This window comes from Corythoichthys intestinalis, chromosome 19 (assembly GCF_030265065.1).
Source record: "Corythoichthys intestinalis isolate RoL2023-P3 chromosome 19, ASM3026506v1, whole genome shotgun sequence".
In the NCBI taxonomy this organism is placed as follows: domain Eukaryota; kingdom Metazoa; phylum Chordata; class Actinopteri; order Syngnathiformes; family Syngnathidae; genus Corythoichthys; species Corythoichthys intestinalis.
The window spans coordinates 23389692-23404087 of NC_080413.1; the positions used below are offsets into that span (position 1 = coordinate 23389692).

The following is a 14396-nucleotide window of genomic DNA, read 5'->3' on the forward strand; positions in this document are numbered from 1 at the left end:
CATTTAGTCAAATGTCTGAATCTCCCTGTCGCCAGTTGATCACAATAGTCATTCGTTTCCATTAACATATTTGACGACCATTTGTGATTTAAGAATAACACGAATAGAACTTAAAATAATAGTTTAGTTGTAGTTAGGCCTACCCTCAACATAAATGACATTCGAACACATCAATCCATCTGCAGTAGTGTGCATCAGGATTCGAGGGGTGTTGTGAAGTGATGCATGTAATTAGTCATGATTTCCATATGTCGTGCGTCAATTTATCGATGAATCCTTCTATTATTGTGTTGAAAGAAGGAAGGAAAAACAGCCGAAATAAGAAATGGGGCACCCTTCATTTACCACAGGACAATGTGACAACTTGTGCGTGTTCGTCATCATGATATCAAGAACCCACGTGTGGAACGTAAGGGGAGTGACATACGTACAAATACGTATTCTAATGGGCAGGTTTAATCGTATTTCATATTCGCAATGTTGGGTTTCTGTAGGGAAAGTGTATGAAAGTTTGCATCAGTCATATCACATCTAAATAAAGTGTTTGAAAAGAGATTCGTTTATGATCATTAATATCAATCATCGCGAGACTATGCTCGTATGGCGTGCGTAGCAACCATCGTTGCCTGGTTTCTTTGTCCCGCCTGCTTACGAGCGTAACGACATTTGACCAATCGGCGTTGACCTTTTGTCCTGTCGTCCAATAGCAACCGTTGACAGGGCGTGTATTTTCCCTGTCGTTCTGTGTTCCGTGTGGAAAGTTTACTGGCTCGGGTGCAAAGTTTCAGCCCGTCTGCAAACTGGAGCTGGGGCGAACGTTTGGAACATAATGTCGGCTAAATTCTCGGATTAATTGTCTTCTATTCTAAGTGCCGCTACAATTACGGGTTAACCGTAGTGTGTTTTTAATGTGGGGGGGATTCGTATCATTTCTCGCGGAGTTATTTGGCGCGCGTTGTTAGCCCGGAATTCATTCAAGCTAGCTAGCTTGGGCAGGCATTTTTTTCGTCCCTTCACTATTACCGGGAGCAAAATGGCTTGTGAGCCGAATAGAGTCCGGTTGCTATGCATGCTCTCGCTGACTTTTGTTTTCTTCATCGTGGAGGTTGTGGTCAGTCGGATTACTGCATCTCTCTCGATGTTGTCGGACTCGTTTCACATGCTGTCGGACGTCATCGCCTTGATTGTGGCTCTGGTCGCGGTGCGGTTCTCTGAGAAGACCCAAGCGACCGACAAGAATACGTTCGGCTGGATCCGGGCCGAGGTGATGGGGGCGCTGGTCAACGCCGTCTTCCTCACGGCGCTTTGCTGCACCATCGTGCTGGAAGCGATTGAGCGCTACACTGTGCCCCACGAGATCGAGCGACCGCAGGTGCTTGCTGGCGTTGGATTCTTGGGACTGCTAGTCAACCTACTCGGGCTGTGCTTATTCCACGGCCACGCTGGCGGGGGACACGGACACTCTCACGGGGGGAGGAGGGGAAAAAGCCCCAGGTCTCACCGGGCCGGCAACGGAACTTCAGCGGAGACCAACAATTTGGTGGGCAACCACAGCGGCTGCGGGGATGCTTCTCAAACTGCTGGTGAGTAAAAAGCCGAACAATGTAAGCGGACTCTTTTAAACAAGGGGCTAAAGTTGATTTGTCAAAATAAAACATTTTTAACGCTCATTAACTGATTAACTGTTTGTTTTTAACGGCGATAGACCTAATTCACGCTTAAGAACAAAACAAAACAAAAAAAACTGATATTGAAATGTGAACATTTCATTTAAATATTTTTTTAACTGTCACAAAAAGTCAAATCTTATTTTTACATTTCATTTTCAAAATTCTTTACTGATTGGTATTTAATTGATTTAATAATAATAATAGCAATGCTGTGCAGAAATGCGTGGCGTGATAAGGCAAATTAACTCGAAAAAAGAGAATGAATTCTTTTTCATACAGTAATCCAATAGATATGACGTGTATAGAAGTTAAGAACAGTAAAAGTGGTTATTAAAAATATTATGTATTGTACATGTCTTTATTTTATTTTATAATTTAACCATATATTATTTCCTAAAATAAATTTTACACAATTACATATTTATGGGTCACATATTTACAATTAAGCAATCAACAGGTTCTTGTTTTTTTTTGTTTTGTTTTGTTTTTTCTCAATAAATTAATAAAAACACAAATTAATACATTTATATTACCCATCTGTACTGGGAAAAATGGCTAAATCCTGATCAAATAAATTCTCAGTGGGCTGGCTTGAATAACAGTGGGTCACCTAATATCGACGGGCCATACCGTTTCTCAAACCTGATTTGTACTCTCGATTCTTTCCGGGAAAAAAAAATGCTAGATTAGTAGGTTGTTTTCAGGCATTTTGACCAAAAATCAAACTTTTAAAATGCCCTTTCACAACTGTCTACTTCACGCAACACATGACATACAGCAAAAACAATCATCTTTACTGGGTGAGTTAGAAACACGCTTTGAATTTTTAGCTTGTAATAGTGGCTTTGTCTGATCTTCTACTTGAGCGACTATACACCGGAGACAAACTCCATGTGGGTCTCTTCCTTACTATACATGGCCAAGATGATTTTGATTTTGATTCTGAAAAAATATTGTTTCGTTGAGTATTAGAATTGCTTGATGGTCCAGAGCCGGTGAGCCATATACCCATGAGCTGTATGTTCCCCACCCCTGCTGTACAGCGTACTAGGACAAGTCAAGTTGGCTGTGCCTCTCTGCTCTGGCAGCCTGCTCCACACAATCTTCTAGTCAGCAGTTAACATTGCACAACAGTACAACCCATTTCCTATTAGTCTTTTCAGAAACAAGCAGTCATGTGAATATTTAGACGTCTTCTCGTTTCTTCTAGGCGTGTCTTGTTCTCACTTGTTTGGACCCTGATGGGTTAAGTCATTCCAAAGGCCCGGGTTTTCGCCTTGACACTTTCAATAAATGGAAAGCGCCCGCACCCCTCCTTCATGCTCCCAGTAGCAGTTACTGGACCATACATCAATCTGATAGTGGCGTCATTGGCCAAAAGCACACCATTAGCTGCTGATTAACGACCTGCATTGTCTCAGCGTTTGAGTCCAATAGCTTCTTGCCCTCACATGCACAACCCTAATTAATAATTTGATCGTTTGCCTAATATGAAAGGAGTGTTATATTTAAATTCAGATCTAAAACAGTTTGAAAAGGCAACATTGATACAATCATGTAGGATAAAGGCTGTTTCACACTAGTGGTAGCTCAGTGTGAAAAGCTGCCCGCAGCAAGTGAAAATGGGAGGAGCCACGTAGGGTGACGCAGACGCTGTCAGGAGGTGAAAAGCGGATGGACTCCAGCAAGCGTATTTACAATAGTTCCAAGCACCAATGCATTTATTTTACATTGCTGCACAAAAAAATTGACTTTTCATTTGTCAAGGATCAGGGGAGATTATAATAGCCATGTGAGAAGTTTTACTATACTGGACTGTCTCAGGAAATTAGAATACACAATATTCTAATTTTTTGAGACAGTCCTGTGTATATATACAGGACTGTCTCAGGAAATTAGAATACACAATATTCTAATTTCCTGACTGTCTCAGGAAATTAGAATATTGTGTATTCTAATTTCCTGAGACAGTCCTGTCAGGAAATTAGAATATTGTGTATTCTAATTTCCTGAGACAGTCCTGTATATATACACAGGACTGTCTCAAAAAATTAGAATATTGTGTATTCTAATTTTCTGAGACAGTCCAGTATATATTTTTTATCATGAACTACATTTCCACACAAATGCACTTCGAGATCATTTAGCTTAGCAAGAAGAAGTTTCAGAGCCATTTTTGAGTGTCCCAGAGCTCGCGAAACCTAAAAAAAGTGAACTTATCAAGGTTTCCTCGGCCGCGATTTTTGTGTATCTGTCTGCTGAAACGGCCTTGTGCTATTGGATGCGTTCTTGACATCAACATAGCAACTAGAGGCGTGCGAAATTTCCGATTCTTAGATTATTCGTGATGCGGCCGTAGAGGATTTGAGAACGATTCACAAACAATTCTGATTATTTAATCATACCAGGTAAAGCGGAACTAAAACACAATCAGCGCGGTCTTTGGGACGCAATGAGGAACGGACTGAGTGTAAATATCATGTTCAACTACAGCAGGGCGGTAAACCGAAAATTTACCGTTGCCGAAATTCTTCACAATGACCGACGTAATTTTGACCATGTCGGTAAATTTGGTAATTTAATAAAAGAAGAAAATATTGTCTTTTCATCCCGCTTTGACTCTGTGTTGTTCGGCTATGTTCATTCCCCTTTAAGAAAGCAGACAGTGTGCTTACGTTTGGAGTCACATGGTTTTCAGGAAGCCAATCAAACAGAAGCCCGGTAGGCTAACGCTAGCGGCTAACGCTAGCGGCTAACGCTACAAGTAAACGGGATGAAGTCGGGCTTAAGTTAGCTTCGCCAAACTTTCACCCGACATTAAGTAAACTCTTGACGGGTTCCAGATAGGGATGGAAAAACCGAGGCTTTCTGAAACAATGAACCACTTTTAAGACAATTGTCCTAAATTGAATCACTGTTTGACACACTGCAAGAGCCCCATCTACTGGATAAACAGTGCACGTTTCTTTTTAGAGGGAAAGTTGACAAATTGCCTCAGCATTACATATCTTCAATAGAATTAAGTGGATGTCGTCTATTTCAACCAGGAGATCGTGTCGTTATTAAGTGTGATTTACACAATTAAAGTTGACCTCTTTAAGCCTGTGTCATTGCTTTTGTCTGTGAAGATGTGTTCAAAGCAGTATTTGTAATACACGACAGGGCTAGTCTTGTAAGTGGCTCGTCCTAGATGACGGGGAGTAACTATGTATTGTTTATTTTTTGTAAAAATTACAGTACAGTAAGCACAGTGCTTGGGATTTCCAAAATCATAAGATTTAAATAATTGAGCCGAATAAAAGAAAGGAAAGGTTTGTGAAACATTTTATTTTTTAATTAAGTATAATTTCTGGGGGGCGGGTGGATGTGTCGTATTTGTATCTATTCTAAATATCTAAACGTATGCCACTATCTAGTGTATAACAATGCGGAATGAATTTAATGAAATTCAAGTGATGATATTTTTCAAGTCATACAAGCTGTTATAAATGTTCACACAAGAATTCTTATTGTTTACAAGATTTTTTTTAATACTTAATGTTTAGACTGCATGTGCAATTGTTAAATTGAAAGCTGGTAAATAAATTTAATGAGAAACTTAATTTGTATTCCATGCATTGATTCAAATTTTCAAATTATATAACAGTTTGCTTGGGCAAATTTATTGTTATTTATCGTTATCGAGGTAAATCTGCTCAATTTATCGTGATACGTACTTAAGGCCATATCGCCCAGCCCTATGTTCAACTCATGCCGCTAGATTAGAAAAAAAAAAAACAATAATACCTCACTGCGTCCGACAGCTGCTACAAACAACGGCCAGTTGCTAGTTGCTACAAACATAATGCTATGGTAGAAATCACATATATATTGAACTAGATCCGAAATGACAGACGACTGTGGCATTAGAACATGTATAGCGAACCAGATGCGAAATGTCAGACTTGCCGGCGTTAGTAAACAGCCGCCATCTTAAATCAATTATTGATGCCCCCCCCCGCCCCGCTATTAGCTGCTAATGTTTTCTACATTAGTTATAAAAACTGTAAAAAAAAATAAATGAATAAAGAAATAAAAAATAAAATTAAAAAAAGGTTAAAAAAAAAAAAAAAAAGCCTTGCAGGCTTAAGTAAACGACTATTTCAGTATCAAGTTAACAGTTAAAAACAATAAATAATTTACTCAAATCCCCATTCTGTATCAGCAGCTTTAAACTACATTCAATTAATTTAATGTTGTCAATCAACCGTTAAAGTTGTTAAAATTGCTCCTGTTATTCCATAATTTCCCTTTTGTCTACTTTCGACATATGAAAGTTTTAAAACTATTTTAAAGATAGATTCAAGTCAATATTTTACCGATTTAGGAGTATTTTAGATAAAAAGTTAATTAGGTTCGCTTGGAAAGTTAGCTACAACAGCCTTGCAGGGAAGTTTACTGCTTTAAGATGGCAGCCGTTTACTAACGCCCGCATCTAGCTTTCTGTACATGTGCTGCTATCGCCACCGAGGCTATTCTGCATCTAGTCCTATATAAATATGATATCTACCTTTACATTATGTGGACGTACTTTGTAGCAGCTTTTGGCAGCTGTCAGGTATGTTGTTGTTTTTTTATCTCGCGGCATGAGTTGAGCTAGAGCCGTGAGTTGAGCATTGGCATTACCCGAGGGGCCGGGTAATGACAAGCATGATGTTTAGTAGAGGTGTGCAAAATTTCCGATTCTTAGATTATTCGCGATTCGGCCGTGGAAGATTCGAGAACGATTCACAAACATCCAAATTCCGATTATTGAAATATGCCAAGTAAAGCGGAAGTACAACACACTCAGCGCGCCGCGCGGGCTTCGGGACGGAACGGAGCGGGAGTAGCTAAACATTATGCTTCTCATTAACCGGCCCCTCGGGTAATGCCAACGCTCAACTCACGGCTCTAGCTCAACTCATGCCACGAGATAAAAAAACACAACAACATACCTGCCTGCTGCCGAAAAGCTGCTACAAGTACAGCTAAGCTACATAATGTTACGGTAGATATCATTTATATAGGACTAGATGGATTGTAGACTCGGTAGCGGTAGCAGCACACCTGCAAAAAGCTAGATGCGGGCGTTAGTAAACGGCCGCCATCTTAAAGCAGTAAACTTCCCTGCAATGCTGTTGTAGCGAACCTTCCAAGCAAACCTAATTAACTTTTTATCTAAAATACTCCTAAATCGGTAAAATATTGGCTTGAATCTATCTTTAAAATAGTTTTAAAACTTTCACATGTCAAAAGTAGACAAAAGGGAAATTATGGAATAACGGGAGCAATTTTAACAACTTTAACGGTTGATTCACAACATTAAATTAATTGAATGTAGTTTAAAGCTGCTGATACAGAATGGGGACTGGAGTTTTTTTATTTAATGTTATTTTTGTATATTTGTTTACTGCTATATGTTAACTTGATACTGAAATAGTAGTTTGGTTTCGCCTGAGAGTATTTTTGAACAATTTTGGAACTAATGTACAAAACTTTATTTAAAAAAAAAAAAAAAAAAAAAGGGAGGGGGGTGCATCAATAATCGTTTTATAATCGAATCGGAGCCTCTGAATCGTAATCGTAATCGAATCGTTAGGTGCCCAAAGATTCCCAGCTCTAATGTTTAGCTACTTTCATTCCGTTCCTCATTGCGTCCCGAAGACCGCACGGCGCGCTGAGTGTGTTTTACTTCCGCTTTACTTGACATATTTCAATAATCGGAATTTGGAAGTTTGTGAATCGTTCTCGAATCTTCCACGGCCGAATCGCGAATAATCCAAGAATCGGAATTTTCGCACACCTCTAGTTTTGATATCCCAAAAAATCCTGAAATCAAAATTGTTTTGGCAATTTTTTTTGTGTTTAGTCATACTCTGTCATGAGCATTAAATGCCTCTTTTGGCAGTCAGCAAATCTATAAAAATTGACATTTGTCTTATTTTAGGTTCTGACCCCGAGTTTGATTAGATCAGCATGTCCTTACATGCTCTTATCACATACACAAATAAACCATTTTGTCAATGTAAAATGTAGTTTGGGGGATTGGTGAACATTCCAAACCAACTCAAAACTTTCCAAATGACAAATTTAGTTTTTATGTATGTATAGCATTGTTATTATGTTTTAAAGATTTAATTCTTATGCCTGCTGTAATCCATTTTTTAATCCCTCTGGCCTCTGGATAGATGAGTTTGATGAGTCTTCCTGGATCAGTAAAATGCAGCAATGTTTTTTTGTTTTTGTTTTTTTAATTATAATGAACCGAATCCTGATATTTGTTTTTTTGCACTGCTCTGTTCTGTGCCAAGGTCAGCACAGATTGCTGTGGAGGGTTTAGAAAAAGGCAATATGATTCTGATAGTACTCAGTACTGGGGCAGGTATTTTCTAGTGGGAAATGCTAGTCTTGCCAATTACTGGTGAATTACTGCTTTTCAACAAGATACTTTGTTTTTTTACATTTCGGTCAATGGCCCTTGGTTGAAAAAGTATTCCCAGTCTTGAACTATTGACATAAATAAGATCCCCGCTTTTGTCCGCAGACATCAGCCCCAAAGGAAGCTCAGAAGTTCAGATTAACGGCGGCACCCAGTTTGAGGATTTAGAACACGAGCACCAATCATCTGCGCAGCTCAACATGCGCGGTGTCTTCATCCACGTGCTGGGGGACGCCCTGGGCTCAGTTATCGTCGTCATCAACGCTCTCATCTTCATCTTTGTCTGGAAGCCCTGCGAAGACCAGGAGTGCATCAACCCCTGTATCAAAGGCCACGCCTCGGACCACTATCACAGAAACCACACGGTGCTAGATATGGAGGGCCCAACGATGGCCAGCATCAAGATGGCAGGCCCCTGCTGGGCACTCTATTTGGACCCGACACTTTGCCTCATCATGGTGTGCATCATGCTGTACACCACATACCCGCTGCTCAAGGAGTCGGCGCTCATCCTGTTGCAGAGAGTCCCCAAGCAGATCAACATCCATCGCCTAAATGAGCGTCTGCTGAACCTCGACGGTGTCCTGGCCATCCACGAGCTGCACGTGTGGCAACTGGCGGGCAGCCGCATCATTGCCACTGCGCACATCAAGTGTCACGACCCCACGTCCTACATGGAGGTGGCCAAGCGCATCAAGGACTTTTTCCACAACGAGGGCATCCACGCCACCACCATCCAGCCCGAATTTGTCACGTTCAGCTCCGAGTCCCAGGACAGCCTTTGTGAGCTCTCCTGCCGAACTCAGTGCGCTCCAAAGCAGTGCTGCGGCTCCAGCGACAAGCCTCCGACCGACAGGAAAACGGGCAGTGAGCCCAGGTCCATCGACGAGAGCCCGGAGGTCGTTGCCTTGCCTCAGGTTCAACCCCAGGTGATTGTCACCTCGGAGGTGGAGTCGTCTCTGTGAGAAAAATGAGAAGTGCTGTCAGTCAATATTAGGAAAAATGGCTCCGGCGTTGCTACCTAGTAAGCAGTTGTTCAATCTCAGTCGTTCTCAGTGAAAAGTGACTCATTGTTTATTTTTTGAATGCCGGATTTGTCATATTTCGTTTTATCTCAGATCAACAAAATGACTTTGTTAAACAGGTCACAGGTCTGTGTGTGATTTTAATATTAATCGGTCATGTTCAGATGACGGTAAAGCGTTGTCACAAGCTTCCGTAACAATAATCAGTCAGAATCAAGGCCACCATCTATCGAATGGTATATCAACCAAATAACAGATTTACATTACACTTTGTTTACAGCACTGTTTGCCGTTTTTAAGCCAAGGCACCATAGAAAAATATATTTTATCACCTGATGGTCTCACGTCACACTGCTTAGTAAACATTGCTTGAGAGCAGTCTAATATTTATAGTCATCCACATTTAAATTAGTGTCACCTCATCATATTAATGTATCGAATCACCCGATGTCCGTAACCAAAATTCCAAGCCATGTATAAACACAGCCAACAATGTAAAAAAAATACTATTTATTTGCTTTGCTTTGGATATAAATCAAATTACAAAATAATGGGTCACTTTTTGGTTGCCAATTAAAAATGGAAAGAATGAACAGTACGTGACTTTGTAACCATTTTCCCTGGTGTTCCTCAGCCAAAGCTTCTGTTGAGAACGTCAAAAATGCCCCCCCCTCACGATACCCTCACTTCAGCCTGTGGACCTTTTTGTGTTTATCCTCTCCCTATCTCCTACCCCTAAAAATTGAGTATTGTATTGCTTAATTAAATATTTAAGTTATTAGAAAGAATCTATTTCTCTCTGTAGATGCTGCTTCTCTTTTCACTATAGCCCACCATCTATGCGGGTAGTTAGATTTTTGGGCTTTTTGGATAAGACGCTGGATAAACAACGTCTCTTAGCCTGCCTTGCGCTCACTGGCAATAGCACCGTGTGTAATTAATGTAAACTGTGCAATGACGGGGCCCACATTCATTTAAGATTTAATTCATTACGTTTCTGAGAAACACTCCCTGCAATGTTGTTAGTTGGCTCCAGATGACTGCCAACCGTTTTGGGGGCATTCTTTGTCAAACAAGACCTGGTGCTCCATTTCAACAATTCCAAGGTGCTTTGTGCCAGAACTCTTCCGAGCATACAAACCACTGTCAGTCACACGATGTACAGTTTGTCTGTCCACTGTTTTGGACAGACGAGCACTGAAGTCCTTATAGTGGCCTTGAAATTGTCTTTCCATGCGTTCTCTTTTGTTGTCACTTAAAAAGAGTGCAGTTATGAATTCCACTCCTGATTGATGTTTATGCAATGTTAGCAAATGTGCTGGGAAATGTATTTTGACGTGTTCCTTCATTTTTATAATGTTTAGTCACTTCTACACTGTGTCTTTGGGCACGTTTATGTGGCTTTATGTGGAAAAATAAAGGTGTTTATTATTTTAGGTATGACAAGTCAGCTGATGTTTTTTCTGTTTTATCTACAGTTGCTGTCATTGTCATCATGAGATATATAAATATATATATGGCTGTTTGGTACAGTTGATGACCTCAAACATGTGTCCTCTGGTTTGTATATTCAACAGGAGAAATTGTTGAATGAGAATTCAGTAAAGTATGTGGAATAGGTGGATTAATTATGCAACTAAGTTTAAACTGATTCCGCAGCATGCTGTTTATCCAGTCTGGACTAGTCAAAAATAGAATTTTCGATTCACTGTATCACTACACAAGTCCAGCTAAAACAGGCTAGATATATTAGCTACTAGGGCTGCACGATATTGGAATTAAATGACAGTGCGACTTTTTGGGGGGTTGCGGTATATATTGCGATATTATAACTTGAAGAATTTTCAGCAGATGACTTGAATAGCTCTGTTTGGAAAGACTGGTTGACTCACCATGACCACTTTGTACAGGGAATCCCCGGGTTACCATCGAGTTCTGTTCCTACACTGGCGACGTAACCTGAATTTCCGCGTAAGTTTGAATTAGACTGTTAATTACCCCTACAAAATAACTATCGAAAAATGCCAAAAGTATTGTATTGGGGCTAATGATGGATACACTGCTCTCTAGTGGCAGCGTTAGGTCTGGCGGGACTGAATGTCGAGCAGACTCGTCTGACATGGATAAATGCCAGCTGCGCTCTGGTTTGGCCCATATAAGGCTGTAAGTTGTTTCAGCTAATATATGTTCTTGTATGCATTTGTAATTACGTTTAAAGGTACAGTGTGTGGACTGTGGAGTTGTGTGAGCGATTTGCTATGACAATTGTAAATATGTTAGCATTTGTAGCATTTACGATAGCGGTCTTTTATTAGGCTAATCTGCTAAATTTTCATATTGATCAGACTAGATGGACGTTTGAACAATTGTTTTGTGTCAAGTGTTTTATTGTTAAAATGCGTGTCGTTTTGAACATAGGTGTACATATATGTGTTACAGCTTTACAAATGGTCAAAGGTTAAGGAAGTCAAAACCTTCAAAAAGCACAATTGCCCTGTTTGCTTTCTGTAAAGCTGAACAACTTCACATTGATTGAGGACAGAACACGTCATATTAATAAAGTAAAAAATATATAATATATATGATATAGTGAGGTACAATAAGGTACTGTTTATGCGACTTAAAAAAAAAAAAAAACGACTGGAGACAAAATGGCTGACGAGACTCCTGTGTTGTAAAGTCAAAATTGCACAAGTCGAGTGTTCATATGTTTAATCCAGGCTAAGGGATGTAATACATACACACACACACATATATATATATATACACACCTGTAGGGTCCCAGTAGGCCATGTCTCTGCACACTTGCTGCTTTTATGAAGCAAAACAGAAGTTTTTCGCATGTCCTGCGATGGGACTATTGTGCAAGTGCACATCGCAATGGTGATATTCAAACATATTGTGCAGGCCCACCAGCTGCCATTTCAACATTTCATATTGCAGACCACACAATTATACTCTCCTGTTCCTCACCACTTTGATTTTTGCCAGTTAAAATTCAGATTTTTGTGTACGAGAGCACACAAAAGAGTTGACTTTTTAGTCTGATTGAGCACAATTCTTTCGTGCCCATCAGCATTGACACAACAGTATTTATTCAGCACTTATGATACAAAGAGTTTCTTTTGCTTTCAATATGAGCGTAAGTGAAGCTCGTTTCATTTCATTATGCAGCTTCACTTATCAAACACGGGGTAGCAGAGAACTAGCCATTGCTTGTTTTCAGAGGTGGGTAATAATGCATTACATTTACAGATTTACATTTACTTTAACTTTTTGAGGAAAATGTACTTCTAAGAGTAGTATTACTAAACTTTACTTTCACTTGAGTAGATTTGTGAAGCAGAAACACTACGTTTCCTCTTTTTTGTACATTTCAGATTTTACTTTAGTTTTTTTTTTTTTTTGCCAGTGACGTCAACAGTAGCGTTTCCAGTTTCACCAATGAGACGTGACAACAATAATCACATGACTCCATTATACCAATCAGACTCGTTCTATGATATCGCTGGCCTGTTCAATCACGTGGCGTCTTTAAAGCGCTGTAGAAAATTATTTGACATAGAGCGCTGCAATCAACATGACCCGAAAGCGCGGATTTTAACCTCTCAGTTTATATTTGGCACCAATTGACCACGGAAAACCGGAGATATGATCTTTTTAATTTCATAATAGGAACTATTCAAACCCGGAACTATTTTCTCCATTAGAGGGGACTCATGCTCTTAAGATGAATAATGCCTCAGTTCTGATGATTTTTTTTTTCTTTCTCCGGATTTTTTGGGGGGTATTTCTTCGGTTTATTATACTTATGAAATAGGTTATGGTTCAGTATGATGATACGAGTTCATATTGATACCTTTGTGCTGAGAAAAAAAAATACCATTGTTTGAAAAAAAAAATCGTAGGCAGATGTTACTCATTACTTCAGAATTTTTTTCACCAAATAATTTTTCACTTGTACTTGAGTAATTTTTTGGAGGACTACTTTTTACTTTTACTTATTTTGAATTAACGCTACTCTTACTTGAGTACAATTTTTGGCTACTCTTCCCACCTCTGCTTGTTTTGGGACAAAGGGAGGAAGTTTTGAGTACCCAGAGAAAACCAACACACACCAAACGTGTGATGTCAATCACCAATGGTGGGCCACCACCCTCTATTCAAGATTCCGCTGATGAGTATGTTTACGAATGGGAGTTCAACACTTCCATATGCATAATGCACATGCTAGAAACCGCCGTAATTCCACCTGTCAATGATTATCTGCCATAGTATACATAGCTGCTGACCATAGCATAGGCGCGATCAAGGGGTCTTAAATAAGAGGCGGCTCTGGGGGAGCGCCTTGTAAAGGCAACATGCACACAGGGCTTTACCCAGCATTCCTATGTACTGCTGGGATGCAGTTGTTTCTCGTTGTTTGAGCATAGCTCGCCCATTTCTGTGAGTGCTCATGTTCACGCCAGGTGTTCTTTGAATAGATTTGACCTCGGCCAAGTGTCAGTAACAGACAAATGAGTTCATGGTGAATACAGTGAACCCTCATTCAGGCCATATTAACACTAGAATGCCCAGTAGAGGTCAATTCGGCCTTTCCACAAAAGGTTTTGCTCCTCCGCCTACTTAAAACACATTTTCAGATATTCAAACATCCCTTTTCAGGACTACTTATCCCTATCAGGGTCACAGTGCTGGAGTCTTTCCCAGCTGGCGAAAGGCAGCCTACTAGTATACCCTAAACTGGTCGACAGTCAGTTTTAGGGCACACACACAAACTGTGAGTGGTAGACAACCATTCATTCACAATCAATCCGCTACTGATCGGGAATCAACCCCACGCTGCCTGCACCAAGGTCAGGCAAATGTACCACTACACCATATTCAAATACATATGCTCAAAGCCTTAAACCGGGGGTCAGCAACCCATGGCTCTGGAGCCACATGCGGCTCTTTAACGCTGCCCTAGTGGCTCCCTGGAGCTTTTTCGGAAATGGAAAAAGATGGAGGAGGAAAATACATTTTTTGTTTTAATATGTTAGTAGGACAAACATTATTGAGTCGGCGTCGTACAAAAGAGTAGTGACTTGGTGCGTCATTCTCTATAGGGCGCATTGCAGAGAAAATAAACCGTATTTTACGCACTATAAGGCGCACCTATAAATGCCTTAAAGTTTCTCAAAAGCCAACGGTGCTCCTTATAATCTGGTACGGCTTATATATGCATCAATATTGAGCCGC

At 40.1% G+C, this 14396-nt stretch overlaps 1 protein-coding gene across 1 annotated transcript; it reads left to right on the forward strand.

Moving 5' to 3' along the window:
* Positions 1 to 761: 761 nt before the first annotated feature.
* Positions 762 to 10702, forward strand: slc30a1a (solute carrier family 30 member 1a). Its single transcript, XM_057823651.1, has 2 exons — positions 762 to 1583; positions 8236 to 10702. Exons 1-2 carry the CDS (start codon positions 1034 to 1036, stop codon positions 9093 to 9095), a joined length of 1410 nt encoding a protein of 469 aa, XP_057679634.1. The 5' UTR covers positions 762 to 1033; the 3' UTR covers positions 9096 to 10702.
* Positions 10703 to 14396: the final 3694 nt, after the last annotated feature.

Excerpts from the sequence above, each read along its gene's own strand:
- slc30a1a (XM_057823651.1), top strand. The coding sequence starts at position 1,034 with ATGGCTTGTGAGCCGAATAGAGTCCGGTTGCTATGCATGCTCTCGCTG. Across the intron at positions 1,584-8,235 it reads GGATGCTTCTCAAACTGCTG|ACATCAGCCCCAAAGGAAGC; the intron begins GTGAGTAAAAAG and ends TTTTGTCCGCAG.